The following is a 15,511-nucleotide window of genomic DNA, read 5'->3' on the forward strand; positions in this document are numbered from 1 at the left end:
ACTCACACTTATCCTCACACACACACACACACACACACACACACACACACACACACACACACACAACACACAGGCCTTTATATATAGAGTACTTCTCCACGTTCATCAGACAGATGAAAGCTGCTGAATAGAAGCAGAGATTCGGTGTCTTTGAAACGCATCGCGGCGGCTTGCACCTTAGACTCAGTGCGGAGCGGCACTTCAGAGTTTATGTTCTCATTATGTCCTGTGGTCCGTCTGTGGAAGTGGCGGCACGGCCGTCCAAACCCCGGTGAGCCGCACGAGCAGACCAGCTGAGATCAGGAAGCCGCGCTCCTGTGTGGTTCGATCAAACTCTGACGGAGGCCTGAAACCAAGAAGCTGTAAAGCAAGGCCAGATGAACTTCAGGATCTGATGATCTTTAAACTCACCGTTTCTTTACAGCAGATCATAATGGAGCCTGTTACCTTTCAAATCCCTGCGTCTTTGGTTTGGGTTGGAGCTACGTCTGTCATTCTTCGCTCCTCCTGTTTACCCTCTATTTATTAATCTGCAGATAGACAGCAGTTGTCTATCTGTTGCGTGCATCTCAGGTGAAGCAGGGATCTCTGGGAACCACCCCCCCCCCCCCCCCCCCCCCCCCCGAAGACCCAGGCATCGGTGTGACGGATCGAGGAGAGGGTGTTATCCAAACAGAGCTCACCCTGCTCTCTGCAGCCGGGTAATCCCAGCTGGCTTTCCAGCTTCTCAATGGAGCTGCGGTCGTGTGTGTGTGTGTGTTTGTGTGTGTCTGTGTGTGTGTGTGTCTGTGTGTGTGTGTCTGTGTCTGTGTGTGTGTCTGTGTGTGTGTGTGTGTGTGTGTGGGAGATGAGGGCAGGCGAGCGGCTGTTAAACAGCAGTTTTAGGGGATTAGGAGGTTTTGCAGCACAAAAACGCAGCGTGGAGCAGAGAGGGAGGCTGAGCTCTGGAGGGGGAGGAGTCTGAGACGACTGGTGGACGAAGGCAGAGGAGGTGAAAAGTGTGTGTGTGTGTGTGTGTGTGTGTGTGTTCGTGTGTTTTTGGAGGGAAACGAGGTCTGTCCTGCAGACTTGAAGGATTTTATTTGTAATGTTTGTTTGTTTCCTCCCATTTGTCCGTTGGTGCAGCTGAGTGTGATTCAGGCTGAGAGACCCGGTGTGGGTTTGCCTCACGGGAGCCGATGAAGAGTTTCTCCTCAGAAGGCTGGAGGCGGCGCTCACACCACAGGTCTAGAACACAGAGTGGGAATGGTGGAGGATCTGGAGAGTGCTTTTTGAATTTATGTGTTGAGTTTGCATGTTCTCCCTGTGCAGCAGTGGTCTTTCTCCTGGTCCACTCTGGGACAACCGCTCTCATTTCTGAGGCGTTAACTGAGCAGAAGCAGAAGTGTTGTCCTTATCTTCTCTCCATTAAACAGCTCGGAGGGTTTGTTGAACTCCATCCTGCAGCCTCTTGCTGCTCACGTCGAGCTTTAACACCCAGGATATGAACATTTTAGGAAAAGGTTATAAAACATTTCTTCAGACAGAAAAGCAATAGTAACAGACCTAAATCAGCTTTGTAGTATTTCACTCTTTGAACTGGGAACCGCTGCCGGCCTCGTGCTCTTGATTTCCTGCAGTTTTGCTCTATATTGTCCCGTTGGTCTCTGGGCTGTTTGCTGTCGCCCTCCATCCGTCCGCCTCTCTGCGCCGCCCGGCTCGCTTCCCACCGTCCCTCCAGAGCTGTGCTGCCAGTCGTTTGATTCTGCCCAGTCCAATTATAGCGGGCCTTAATTACCGAGCCTGTCAGGCTCCATCAGCGGAGCCATTCGTCAGGCGGGCCGGGCTGGACCGGGCCGAGCGGCCCGCCCCGCCCGCAGCGCCACACCGACGTCTCGCTACCTGCCTGTGCGTCTGGAAGCGTTTGTCATCTCTGTTTAACCGCTTCAAGCGCCAAAGGAACATCGGCGAGGCTTCGTGGAGGTTTTTACAGCTTCTCTCAGTAGGGCTTATTGTTCAATCACCCCGCTCACTCTGTCGCTCTGAGTAAAGAACCGTTTTAAAACTCTGCTCGTTCATTTTGTCCTGTGGACTCACTGAAACATCCACACTCACATCAGAACTCTCGGTTCACTCTGACGCTGAGATATCCGCACCGCGGATGTAGTCATGGTCTTTTCATTGTGGTCAATGTGCAGGTTGAGGATTTATTGTCACGTCCAGTTGACGCACTCTTCCCTGTACATGTCTTGGTTTTGCTGAGCTACCAACTCTGTCAATGTGACGACGAATTGTCTTGACCCTGAAAGCTGCGCGCGGCTCCTGGAGGCGTGCTGTGGACTGGCCTGCTGCTGGACGAGCTTTCAGCTGGCCTTCATCAACCTGCTGTCATATCTGCATCTGCTCCCTGGAAGGGTTGAAAGCATCTGGAGAGGTGGTTCAGTGTGAGAGTCCACCCAAGAGCTCATTGGAAATTGAAACACACACACACACACACACACACACACACACACACCGCCTTTTCCATGCAGCATGGAGTGAAGTGGGTGTGGTCTCAGCTTTAGGTCGGATCATATTGATCATACGGAGCCTGTCAGGACTCTGGAATGTAAACAATCACAGTTTTTGACCCTTTTGTGTGATTCAGTGTAAACAGGATCAGAGAGCTGAGATACACTGTGTGTGTGTGTGTGTGTGTGTGTGTGTGTGTGTGTGTGTGTGTGTGTGTGTGTGTGTGTGTGTGTGTGTGTGTGTCAGAGAGAGAGAGACTTCTTCCTCCTCTCTCCTCTGTCTAACAAACAGCATGAAGGAGGTTATAATTGGGAGGTCCAGAGCTCTGCCAGGTGGAACCACTTGTATGTGAATACAGTCTCTTTCTCTCGCTCTCTCTCTCTGGTAGATTCTCTCTCTCTCTCTCTCTCTCTCTCTCTCTCGCTCTCTCTCTTCCTTCCCTCCGTTTTGCTCTGCTGCCGCTGCCTCTCTGTCTTATTTCTCTGTAAGTGATATTAACGCGAGGCGGCGGAGCCCAGCGCTGTGTGCAGCCGTCCGCCGTTTGAATAGATGAACACAGCCCCACCCCCTCCACCCCTCCACCTCTCCACCCTCCACCCCTCCACCCCTCCACTCCCTCCCTCCTAAAGGAACTTGCCAGGCGTTGCCATTAGGAGACGTTCGCCTCGTTTCCTGTCTTGGGGGTTCCCGTCCTCCGGCTGTGGTTTCAGTCGATTCAGAGGGTTTCTCTCTCCCTCAACACTTTCAGACACCTTGGCTTCATCTCACAAACCAAAAGTGTGTGTTTACATGAAGGCATCAGGAGTAGAAACCTGCTCGTCCTGCTACGGAGGGCCTCGTGTGTCGTGTTGCTGCAGTTTGGAATAAGTGACTTCAGAGCGATGCAGGTTTCCTGGAGGCAGCGTCTGCAGGTTATATAAGACCCTCACTCTGCGGGTCCTGAGGGTCCCTCTCTGCTGCCGCTCTTTATTTTGTGTTTTTCTCGGAGTTAGCCTGACATCGTGTCTCTCTCAGTGAACTTGGAGCCATTACTCCTCGCTCTTCCTCCTGCAGGTCATCGATGGGAAACTGGCTCCCTTCCTCTCCAAAGTCATCAAGTTCGCCAGCTCGCACGTCTTCGGCTGCAGCCTGTGTCGAGAGAAAGGCTTCATCTGCGAGCTCTGCCACAACAAGCAGGTCATCTACCCCTTCCAGGAGAACGCCACGCGCAGGTACGCCGCCTCGCACCCACACTGAGCTGCATCAGTCTCACAGCTCACTGTGTGGAGTTTGCATGTTCTCCCAAGTCTATTTTCACAGTCCTGATAAAAATGGAGGTTAATTGGAGTCTCTAAAGCGCCTGTTTGTGCACGGAGGTCCAGAGTTCACTGACATCTCACTGAGCAGCAGTGTGGGGAACTTTCCCTTTAAGGGTCTGGAAGCTGAGGCGGCCTCTCGAGCCTGCTGTCTGTTAGCAACACCGCTGAGTCCCGATCCTCCTGCAGCGAGGCCGATAAGATCACACACACCCAACCTGTTGAGCTGCGTTTTATGACTAGTGAGGAAGTGTGAAGTGCTAACTGATAGAGTGTGTGTGTGTGTGTGTGTGTGTGTGTGTGTGTGTGTGTGTGTGTGTGTGTGTGTGTGTGTGTGTGTGTGTGTGTGTGTGTGTGTGTGTGTGTGTGTGTGTGTGTGTGTGTGTGTGTGTGTGTGTGTGTGTGTGTGTGTCGGCGGGACTTACTGGAAGGGAGCCGTAAAGAGTCCCAGACCTGGACTCTGACACTGAGCACGCGGGACATTAGTTTAATGTGGACTTAAACAGGCATTCAGACTTCACTCTGGCTGTTTACTCGGTGGCGTCTGATTGGACGTGTGGCCGTCGGTGTGAACGGTGCTCCGTTCTAACGCCGGTGTTTCCACACACTTCTAATGCTCACAGAGCAGGTCCGTCGTTTTTACCCTCAAATGAAATGTCCTGATCTTTTTTATTGCTTTGAGAACAGAGTGTGTGGCAGGTTTGTGTTTTGTGACGTTAATACTGCTTGTAAGTGCCTAAAATGTATTATAGAAAAATGAACATTCAAGTAATGTCATGAGAGTCAGTCACACATCAGTTCTCCAACAACGTGATAAATAGATATGTAATTGGGAATATGCATTTGAATGTACATTTTGAGTGTTTTTTAAATGCTATTTTAAAAATATAATAACTTAAAGCTCGTGTCTGGAGTTTTGAAAGAGAGAGGCTTTTTTAATCCAATGTCTGGAGGCTCCGCCCTCCCTCTGCTTTCACGAGTTACCAAGCCACGCCCCTTTAATTGTGCACGCTATTATCTATTGGGTGAAAATGAGAGCCTCTGAGTCCTCCAGCATCCTCCATGTTGAGCTGTTTACGGTGGATGTTCAGCAGACAGTGGATATATCCGAGGTGAGCGGGGCGGCTGCTGCAGAGCTAACGGCCGTGCTCTCTGGCTGGTGCACACGATGATTGACAGCACGACAAGGCGGAAGCTCGAAGTCTATTGGCTGAAGCTGACCGGCGCTTTTTTGGATAACATGGGGGTCTATGAGACGAAGGCGGGGCTCGTAAATAAATGTTTATATTGCTTTATGCTAATATTATATTGTAGTATCGACCCAGACTGACACATTGAAGCTCTGTTAAAAAATGATACATACGTTGGAAACGAACGGAAACTCCAGACACCAGCTTTAATGTGATGAAAAGTCTAAAGTTTAATGGCAGGTGTGACGTTACTGCCCTTTATTACATTATTGGTTGTTGTGGGTCTCTTCACCATTCATCAGACTGTAAAATCCCTGCTCTCTGTGTGTGTGCGTGCGTGCGTGTGTGTGTGTGTGTGTGTGTGTGTGTGTGTGTGTGTGTGTGTCCAGGTGTGACGGCTGTGGCGCCGTGTTCCACGCCGAGTGTCGGCAGAAAGCTCAGCCGTGTCCTCGCTGCGTCCGCCGAGAGCTTCACCACAAGAGGCCGTCGTCCTTCTGGTCGCCCGACGACGACAGCCCCGGGTGTTTCCACCTGCCGTACCAGGACACCTGAGGCCGGGAACGGCCGGGACCGGATCGGACCGCCTCTGGACCGGCTCCTGGTCCGGCTCGATCCGCCACACGGGACAAAGTGCCTGCATGTCAGGACGCAGGACGAAACCTGCCCACAGCTTTGGCCGCAGGGCAGAGAGACGGCGGTCAAAGCGTTGTCAGGTTTGTGTTTTTTTGTGTGTGTGTGAGTGTGTGTGTGTGTGTGTGCTTACCTGCCAACACACACACTCACACACACATGCATACACACACACATCCTGAGCTGAGCCCTCTTCGTAGTACTGTACTGAGCAGGGACGCCACGGCTGGAGATCTGCTGCTTCAGGCTTTCCGCCCCAAACTTCTTCTTCTTCTGCGTCACAGAAACAAGTCGCCCCACAGCTCCGCCCCGGCTCCTCCTCCACCTCCACCTCTCTGCTCCTCCTCCACCTCCACCTCTCTGCTCCACCTCCACCTCCACCTCCACCTCTCTGCTCCTCCTCCACCTCCACCTCTCTGCTCCTCCTCCACCTCTCTGCTCCTCCTCCACCTCTCTGCTCCTCCTCTCTGCTCCTCCTCCACCTCCACCTCTCTGCTCCTCCTCTCTCTTTCCCAACATGACACGATGAAACTCCGCCAGTCTCACTTCTTGAAACTGAAAATATCTACTTGGCCTTTGAGAAAGTGCAATTTTCTAAATTGTTGAACATGTAATTAAAAAACGGATTAACTGTAACCCGTCTTCTGTTAAACAGCCTGAAACCATGTGACCGTGAATCCTTCCTGCCTGGAAACGTGGCCGTAAAACGTTTGTAGTTTTCTTCTTTCCATCAAGCCGCTCAGGTCGACTGCATGTCGTTAAAGAAGAGAAACAGCTGTGGGAGTTTCACTTTGACACAAAACAACTTCAACGGTCATGTCGTCGGTTTTCCAGCTCTTCAAGCACAAAAGCTAAATTTTGGGCCCAAAAAGATCAAGAGTTAAATCTGTGTTTTTGATTTCCAGACTCAAACATCCAGCAGCGCTTCGTTTAGTTTAAAACCAGCTTCCTCTACTTCCTCCCCTGACCACTTGGTGGCAGTATTGCCATCAGCTGTCGCCATTTCTACCAGCGAAGAAGTCACATACAGGAAACAGATGGATGAAGATGGAAAATTGTGATTATTCAGTTTTTAAAAGTGATTCTAGAGACTTTATGATACTTCTGATAAAAATCTTTGGATATTCAGGTCACGGTTCAGAGTTTCCCGCCACTGAGGACGGCGTCAAACATCCCGCCGTCACTCGGCGTTCAGCAAGCTGCTGCTGTTTGTTCTCTCTTCCCTTCATAATGGACTTTAGACTCTTATCACACTGATTGAGAAATAATAGACAAACATGACGGAACTGTTGTGACCACAGTAATCTGCTCTCAGGCGTTTGTGCTAAACGTTTAGAAGGAGTTCTTCTGACGGTACTTCTAGATCAAACTGACACTTTTTAAGGGAGGTAAATGTCTGTTGGCGACGATCCAGTGGAGATGTTGGATTCAATACGCAGCTTTCCTCACTGCCTCCAGGTCTGCAGCACATCTCCAGCCCGATTCGCTGCTTTCAACGCCCGTCGGATCTGGAACACCCCCTGTGTGTGTCAGTGTTTCTTAAGCAGCTGTATCCCCAACAGGCGCCGACTGTTAAAGCTCACGAGACTCCTAAATTCATCCCAGTTGATAAAAACTGTTCTAGAAGAAGCAGAATACAAACAGTTTACAGTCAATCCAGGCTTCAGAGCAGAGTATCAGATTAAACACATATTTACGGAGTAGATGTGGAATAAAGCTGTTTTTAACTCACATTTCCTGTTTCCTTGGATGGAAATGTAAAATGCACTGAGACATAATTCAAAGGGACTGCCGTCAGTCCGCCTTCTTCCCTCCATCAGTCTGACTGTAAAATAACATTTATAAGAAGGGGGCAGTAATATCCTGTAGGTCTCCCTCTCATTGTTGCCTTTCGTCCCTGCTGACCCTGCCCTGCTTTACTCATGTAGAATCTCTCCCACATGATAGCAGCTTTAGCTTTTTAGTCTTTCTATGCAACCTAGATGGCCTTTATAACCCCTGCTTTCATGTGTAAACGTCTGGAGACGCTCTGGTTTGTCCCGGCGCTGCGTTTCCGTCCCGGCGCTGCGTTTCCGTCCCGGCGCTGCGTTTCCGTCCCGGCACTGCGTTTCCGCGCCAGCAAAACAAAATTCTAACACATTTTAACCCAAATGTTTGTTTTTGACATTCAACTTTAATAATTGGACTTTCATTTTATCAATTTTAATGCCCTACTATAATACTTAGTTTAGTCGCTGTTTCAGACAGAAGACCTGCGTCTGTAAAGTTTAATTTTCCTAAATATCAACTTCTAAATTATTACGTATTTTTGTTCTGAAGCTTGTAAGTTTTATGTATTTAAAAAAAAAGTAATTTTATTTATTGTTAGATATTCTTTTTTTTTCTTTTTTAATGTAAAACTCAATTGAGAGACGATAAAACTTCACGTAATTCCGTCTTTCAAGCTGAATTTCATGATTTAGTTTGAAATTTACTGTAAAAACAACAATCTGGCAACACAGGATTTTTTTGATTTGCAACTTGGAACTTTTATAATCTTGATAGAAACAGTAAATGGTGCACTACCTGATTTTATTACATCTTCAGCTTTAGAAGAAACGGTTTTCTGATAAGTGTGGTTGGATGGAAACGCAGCGGCGCTTGGCGGGAGTGATTTCCCTGTGGTTTCTGTGGGGGGTGTTTTCTCTCTGATCCTCCTCTTTCAGCTTGTTTGAGCCATAAAGAAACAAAGTCGAAGGGAAAAACAAAAAAAGAAAAATAACGAAGCTGCTGTAATCAGCTGACTGGGTTTCTTCAGGAATTCGTGTTTGTTGTGAGGATTCATGTCTGATGAAGCATGCAGGGACCGAAACATGTGGTGGACGGTGTGGCGAGCAGAGTGCACTGATCAGAGTGTGTGTGTTATCGTGTTCCTCCAGGTGAGCTCACAGATGAAGCTGTTTTTTTTTGTGCTGCGGGTGTGTGAAGCTTTCGGTTTGTATCATTTGAATCAGGCTGTTTGTTTACGGTGGAGCTCAGCGGGTGTCGGGGATCGGTTTTTATTCAATCATTTCTTTAAACGTCAGTTTATGACGCCGTCCGACCTGAGACGCAGCGCTCTGATTACTCCATCTCCACCTTTACTCCAGAGTCGAAGCACATTACACAGGAATTTGATTCAAATTAATCTGTTTTTTCCGAAGCAATAATGTTGTGGAAGATTTTTTTCGGGGTAAAAGTAGTTGCAATGGTCACGTTTCTCCCACGGAGTGTCCTGTCTGTGAGACGAGGGACGAACCAAACGCCTGAAAGCCTTCAGCTGACTGAAAAGCACAAGTCTGCCTGGACGGACTGCAGCGAGTCCAGCGCCTGCTGGGCTCCGGTTCTGCCTCAGATGTAGCTGAAGCTGCTGCTTTTCTCCACATTTCTCTCATTTGTTCCCATGAACTTTTGTTTATTGTCCTTTTATTGTTTCATTGATGTTTATTTAAGAGTGTTTACACCCGTTTCATGTGACGTTTTCAGCTGTTTACTGCGAGGCTGAACAGATTCCTTCTGAATGAAAGACTGTAAATGTTCTTTATGTTTCATGGCAGTACCATTTGGGACTAAAGTTTCCTGTACAGTATTTAAGCAGTTTAATAACTGGACTGAAATGCTCATCCTTTTGCACTTTTTAAGTTATATATTGTTGTTTTTGGCGTTGTTTACTTTTTCCATCAGAGCCAAACTCTTATGCAAGTCCAGGGAGTTGTTTGTTTGTTTGTTTGTTTGTGTTCTTCAGGTTTGTCTGCTCGCCACTGATGCCAATAAAAACAAAAAATTCTTAATCGTGAAATGTGTGTGTTTCCATTTTTCAACTTTTCCGTTCCTTTATGTAAGAAATAATAGTTTGGGATTTGAACCTGAAACATTTTCTTGACAGTTCTACTTTGTTTTTTCAGGTTTGTTTCCATCATATTGGAGGGAAAGTGGTTGAAAAAAGTTCTTTTCCAGATGAAGCTTGGTTCTGTCCTATGGTTCTCGGTTCGAGCTTCCCCCTCTGAAGGCTTCTTCTGTTCTGACACAAAATCATTTGACCACAAAGTGCTTTAGTTAAGTTTATAGAAAACAAGTCTAAAGGTTGTCAGAAGGGAGCGGAGTATAATGAGACCCAATCCAAAGCTCGGTCACCCCAAACAGACCCGCTCGGAGAGGAAAGCCCCTCGCCGGTGGCGCCGCCGGCCTCCCCGGATAACGAGCGCCCAGAAGTCCCTACATCAGTATCATCGTCTCCACCGTGCAGACATGCTTCGTGCGCGTTGTTGGGAGTGTGTGGAGGTTTTCCAGCCCCTCTCTGCAGCACAGATGAGAACCTGTTGAGCACTGGACGCTGCTCATCCCACACATGCATCCTCCTCCCAGGCGTCACTGCGTTTGAAAGGGGAAGGAAAGCGACTTTCGAGACAGAGGGGAGCTGCTGACGGAGCCGACGTCGCCTCAGGATGTGGAGCCGAAGACGGACGGTGGGGAATAAAGGCTCCCGTAAACCTGCCCGAGTGAGTGGGACGTTTGGCCGGGGAGCGGGGAGCCGGAGCGCCGGCCTGCGATGTGCGCTGAGCAGCCTGCAAATCGAAGCTGAGTGTCGACCGCGCTTAATTGTCATCGCCAATTAGTGCATTGTGGGACGCCCACAATGGATCAACTGTAGCGAGCAGAAGCGGGTCCTTTGTGCTTCTCCAGTGGCCTGCGAGCCAGTCAAGACTCATTTAGGGCCCGAACAACCGCGGGGCAGAAATGCCAACCAGAATGAAAACAAAAGACAGTTTAAGGAGGAAAAGGGGACAGAGGGAGGAGAGGGAGGGGCGGAGGGGGGACAACGGTCACAGAGGGGGGAGGAACCGGGCCCCCACTCTCCCAACATGAGAGGAGAGCGTGCACACACACACACACACACACACACACACACGGTGCCCAGCCCTCCTCACATTTAGCGAGCCGCCACACAAAGCGGCAGGGCCCCCGCCTTCCCGCTGACCTGCTTGTTCGAGGCTCGTTTGGCCGCATCGAGGCTTTCAGCAGCTCCTCCTGTGTTAAAGGCTAAATCCACTGTTTTCCTCTCAGAACCCGGAGGAACGGCAACACTTTCAGAGGCCTGAGACGCAGAATCAAAAGCAGCAGGAAGCACGTTTTATGAGAAGTTTGGAATGGAGAGAAAAAAATCTGTTTTTTTCCAAATATCTCCTGAAACCACACATATCTTTAGTTTTGGGCAACTGACAAGCTTCAGCTCCTCTGCAACCACAAGTCCAGAAGACCTGAGACGAGTCAATGACACGCCACGAGATCTGATTTAAACTAAGTAAATGGAGGCAAAACTTGATCATTTTGATGCTTAACAAAAACACAGTATTTTGACAGAAGAAGCACAGCAGAAGACTGACGCTGAATTGTTTGATCCTCTGAGAAACAAGGCGGTTCGGCCCCTGAGCAAGGCAGTTATCTCACTCAGCTACAGCTGCAGGCGGAGCGTCTCTTCATCCAACTCTCTTCTTCTTCTGCTTCACACCGATCGGTTCTGTCAACGCACCAGATCCTCCACCAGTCTCACCAGATCCTCCAGATCCTCCACCAGTCTCACCAGATCCTCCAGATCCTCCACAGCAGGCATGACAGAGTGTGTGTTGGTGTGTTGGTGTGTTTGTGTTTGCGGCTCATCACACTGGTGTCCACGACTCAGGGTGAGGACGCACTTTCATTGCTAAAAGTGGAAATATACGAAGGCTTTGTTCTGTGTGTGTGTGTGTGTGTGTGTGTGTGTGTGTGTGTGTGTGTGTGGGCTTCAGCCGTGAACTCTTCACTGTTTGTTTTAATCTGTGAGTGTAACCTGAGAAACACTCGTCTTGGTTGATATGCTCAGCACACACACCGTCACCACTAAACACACACACACACACACACACACACACACACACACACACACACACACACATACACACACGCTCAGTCTTGTATTTCTATCCTTGTGGGGACCGTCCATTGACTCCCATTCATGTCTAGCCCCTAACCCTGACCCTTACCCTAACCCTAACCCACACCACAACAAAGCCTAACCCTAAAGAAATGTTTTTGCACTTTTACTTTTTTCAGTAACAACAACATGGTCAAGAAAACACTGTTTCTCCTACTTAGGACCGGAAAAAGGTCCCCACAAGGCACGTCGTTCCACGTTTTGCTATCCTTGTGGGGACATTTGGCCCCGACAAGGATAGAAATACGAGAACACACACACACACACACACACACAAACACACCTTTTGAGACCTTTGTCCCCCCCGGAAAGCATCATGACCTTTGTCCAACGAGTCTGTGAGTCAGACAGACAGAGAGGTGTTTTTATATATCACACATTTTTTAAATGAGTAAATAAGAATCTTTATCTATTAACCTGTATGAATAATGCGAACAATAACTTCACTGGGATTATAAAACATTTATATATAGAGATTATACAGAGAACACACACATTTGAAGCAGTAGGAGGAAGTATGAAGCGCAATAGTATTCAGGAAAAAAATGCAAAAGATAAAAAATAGGTTTGTCTGTGCTCCTTAACTCTATAATTCCTGAAAGCAATAAGCTTTGCTGAATCCACGGTTTCATCCACAATATCTTGATGCTCTTTTAGAAAGGTTTTTCATAGTTGAGCATTGCTTTAACTGTTTTATAGCCCATAATTTAACACCACAGACGGAGAGATTGGAAACCTGTGCAGGGTGTTTCCTTCACCTAGTGTAATCTGGGATTGAGCGGTTTAGAAGATGAATGCATGAAGCTGAAATACAGCTTTTTTTGTGTCCTTGTCTTTAAAAACATCATTTTAAATTAAAATCAATGTCACTGAAATATTTGGTTTTGGTTTTATTAAATTCTCAAACATCTGATCACATCTAAACTATTGATGTTTACGTTCCTTTAATCCTCATTAAACTGCTGCCTTTGATGACTGCTACTTCTAAACACACACACATTTGTTTTAAGTGTGTGTGAGCACATAGACCTCATCTGATACCTTCAAGCTCTCCTGGTGGTGAACTCTGACCTCCTCATTGCAGAAAGGCTGCATGAGGCGTTCACGGGCTTCGGAATTTTTCAACACTAGCAAGTGAATCAAATTGAAGGGGGAAAACGACTATTCCGTAAGTAAAGAAACCCAGATTGGGACTGGAAACAAAAGTTTGATTTGTATTGAAGAGTTTAGATGTCATTGAATGCTTAAAAGTAAAAAATCTGCGATACTTAACCTTGATTGATTTAACGTGATTGATTCAACGTGAATCTTGAGTTTTGTTAAAAATGTTCCTGACTATGATACAATTCAGACAGGTTGTCAGAAACTAAGCTTCTTAACTCAGTTATAGGTAACTGAATTTTTAAAGTTTAACTTATTTAGGGTTCGTTTAGAAACAAAATGAATGCGATACAGTGAGGGGTGAGTGCTGATATTTCCTGCGGCCGTGAAGGCAGCGTGCGGCGGGATGAGGCGCTGCAGCGGCGGACGGACTTTATTCCCGCAGCTCGGAGCACCTGAACGCACCGCGCCGCTGCGCTCCGCATCAGGGACCGAGCACTGCCACGGCGTAGCGGACACTTCTCCTTCTCCTCCTTCTTCTTCTTCTTCTTCTTCAAAAGTTTTTGTTCTTTAAGTCGTGATGTTGTCAAAGTTGCGGTCGGAATAAAATCCAGTGGATTCTCTGCAGCGAGCAGCCTGCTCCTCACTCCGGGACTTTTAACGCTCCTTACCTGAGAAACACGGACTCTTTCCGCAGTTTGCCCTCCAGCCGCGGCTCTCAGGATGAACCTGTCCGGGGTGCAGCGGGCTGCTCGGCCGGAATCGGACCTGGACCAACTGTTACGGGATCGTTAACTCCAGTGAAACGTGACCGGCGGGGATGAACTTTCTCCGCTGGTGAATGATTGACAGCTCTCAGGACGGACTGGATCTACCATCGCAGCGCTTTGGTCTTAATCATTAAGAGGCTCAGCTTTGTTTTTGACCCGCTTGATTCTCCTTGAAGAATGAAACTCTGGTCCTGATTCTCTCAGAAGAAGAAGGAGAAAGTCTCCGTTCGAGTTTTTAAAAGATTTCAAATGAGAACAAACTTACACTGATGTTTTTTATGTTTTTGATGCATCTTGAGTAATTCTTTCCAGCATGGCCTCTGAAGGACTGTGGAGCAGCCCGGCGTCTCTGCGCCTCGTCCTGCTGCTTCTGGGTCCTGGTCTCGCGGCAGGAGCCTCCAAGGACCTGGTCTGCGAGCCCATCACGGTGCCCATGTGCCGGGGCATCGGGTACAACCTGACCTACATGCCCAACCAGTTCAACCACGACACCCAGGAGGAGGTGGGGCTGGAGGTGCACCAGTTCTGGCCCCTGGTCCGGATCCGCTGCTCCCCGGACCTGCTGTTCTTCCTGTGCAGCATGTACACCCCCATCTGCCTGCCGGACTACCGCAAGCCGCTGCCGCCCTGCCGCTCGGTGTGCGAGCGCGCCAAGCGGGGCTGCTCGCCGCTCATGAGCCAGTACGGCTTCGAGTGGCCCGAGAGGATGAGCTGCGAGCGGCTGCCCAGGCTGGGCGACGAGGTCCTGTGCATGGACCAGAACAGCAGCGAGACCACCACCCCGGCGCCCCCGTTCCCCAAACCCACGCCCAAGGGCCGCACCAGGCCCCCGAGCCCGCCGCAGTGCGACAGGGAGTGCCGCTGCCGGGACCCGCTGGTGCCCATCAAGAGGGAGTCCCACGCCCTGTACGGCCGGGTCCGGACCGGACCGCTGCTCAACTGCGCCCTGCCCTGCCGCCTGCCCTACCTGTCGGCCGACGAGCGCGCCTTCACCAGCTTCTGGGTGGGGCTGTGGTCGGTGCTGTGCTTCGTCTCCACCTCCGCCACGGTGGCCACCTTCCTCATCGACATGGAGCGCTTCCAGTACCCGGAGCGGCCCATCATCTTCCTGGCCGCCTGCTACCTCTTCGTGTCGCTGGGCTACATCGTGCGGCTGGTGGCGGGCCACGAGCAGGTGGCGTGCGGCGACAGCGGCCCGGGCGGCGACCGGACGCACATCCTGTACGACACCACGGGCCCCGCCCTCTGCACCCTGGTCTTCCTGCTGGTGTACTTCTTCGGCATGGCCAGCTCCATCTGGTGGGTGGTGCTGTCCTTCACCTGGTTCCTGGCGGCGGGGATGAAGTGGGGCAGCGAGGCCATCGCCGGGTACTCCCAGTACTTCCACCTCGCCGCCTGGCTCATCCCCAGCGTCAAGACCATCGTGGTTTTGGCTCTCAGCTCCGTGGACGGGGACCCCGTCGCCGGGATCTGCTACGTGGGAAACCAGAGTCTGGAGAACCTGAGGGGATTCGTACTCGCGCCTCTGGTGGTCTACCTCTTCACCGGGTCGCTCTTCCTCCTGGCCGGCTTTGTGTCTCTGTTCCGCATCCGGAGCATCATCAAGCAGGGCGGCACCAAGACGGACAAGCTGGAGCGGCTGATGATCCGCATCGGGCTGTTCACGGTGCTCTACACCGTCCCCGCCGCCGTGGTGGTGGCCTGCCTGGTGTACGAGCAGCACCAGCGGCCCGGCTGGGAGCGGGCGCTGACCTGCCACTGCCTGGCCGAGCGCCAGCGCCTGGGCCTGGGCCCCGACTACGCCGTCTTCATGCTCAAGTACTTCATGTGCCTGGTGGTGGGCATCACCTCGGGGGTCTGGGTCTGGTCGGGGAAGACCCTGGAGTCCTGGAGGAGGTTCGCGGCCCGCTGCTGCCCCTGCTGGCCGCACAAAGCCACCGCGCCGCCCTCCATGTACAGCGAGGCCAGCACGGCCTTGACGGGCCACACCGGGAGCGGCCTGACCACGGGGATCTACCACAAATCCGCTCCGTCTCATATATGATC

At 50.2% G+C, this 15,511-nt stretch overlaps 2 protein-coding genes across 4 annotated transcripts in view; both read left to right on the forward strand.

Annotated features, from left to right (window-relative positions):
- plekhm3 (pleckstrin homology domain containing, family M, member 3) overlaps window positions 1-9,411 on the forward strand; it is a 32,375-nt gene extending 22,964 nt beyond the window's left edge. For 2 of the 3 annotated variants that reach the window (XM_030112399.1, XM_030112398.1), the window contains exons 7-8: window positions 3,544-3,701; window positions 5,365-5,652. In XM_030112399.1, the coding sequence (XP_029968259.1) occupies window positions 3,544-3,701; window positions 5,365-5,527 (321 nt within the window). In that variant the 3' untranslated portion in view covers window positions 5,528-5,652. Of the gene's footprint in view, window positions 1-3,543; window positions 3,702-5,364 lie in introns of all 3 variants that reach the window. The other variant, XM_030112400.1, reaches the window with a different exon arrangement.
- Window positions 9,412-13,807: 4,396 nt separating this feature from the next.
- fzd5 (frizzled class receptor 5) lies at window positions 13,808-15,509 on the forward strand. The gene has a single exon (XM_030111844.1). The coding sequence runs from the start codon at window positions 13,899-13,901 to the stop codon at window positions 15,507-15,509; it is 1,611 nt and encodes a 536-aa protein (XP_029967704.1). The 5' UTR covers window positions 13,808-13,898.
- The last annotated feature ends 2 nt before the right edge of the window (window positions 15,510-15,511 follow it).

Source organism: Salarias fasciatus, chromosome 16 (genome assembly GCF_902148845.1).
Source record: "Salarias fasciatus chromosome 16, fSalaFa1.1, whole genome shotgun sequence".
Taxonomy (NCBI): Eukaryota; Metazoa; Chordata; class Actinopteri; order Blenniiformes; family Blenniidae; genus Salarias; species Salarias fasciatus.

Coding starts and splice junctions, on each gene's coding strand:
- fzd5 (XM_030111844.1), top strand. CDS start 13,899: ATGTGCCGGGGCATCGGGTACAACCTGACCTACATGCCCAACCAGTTC.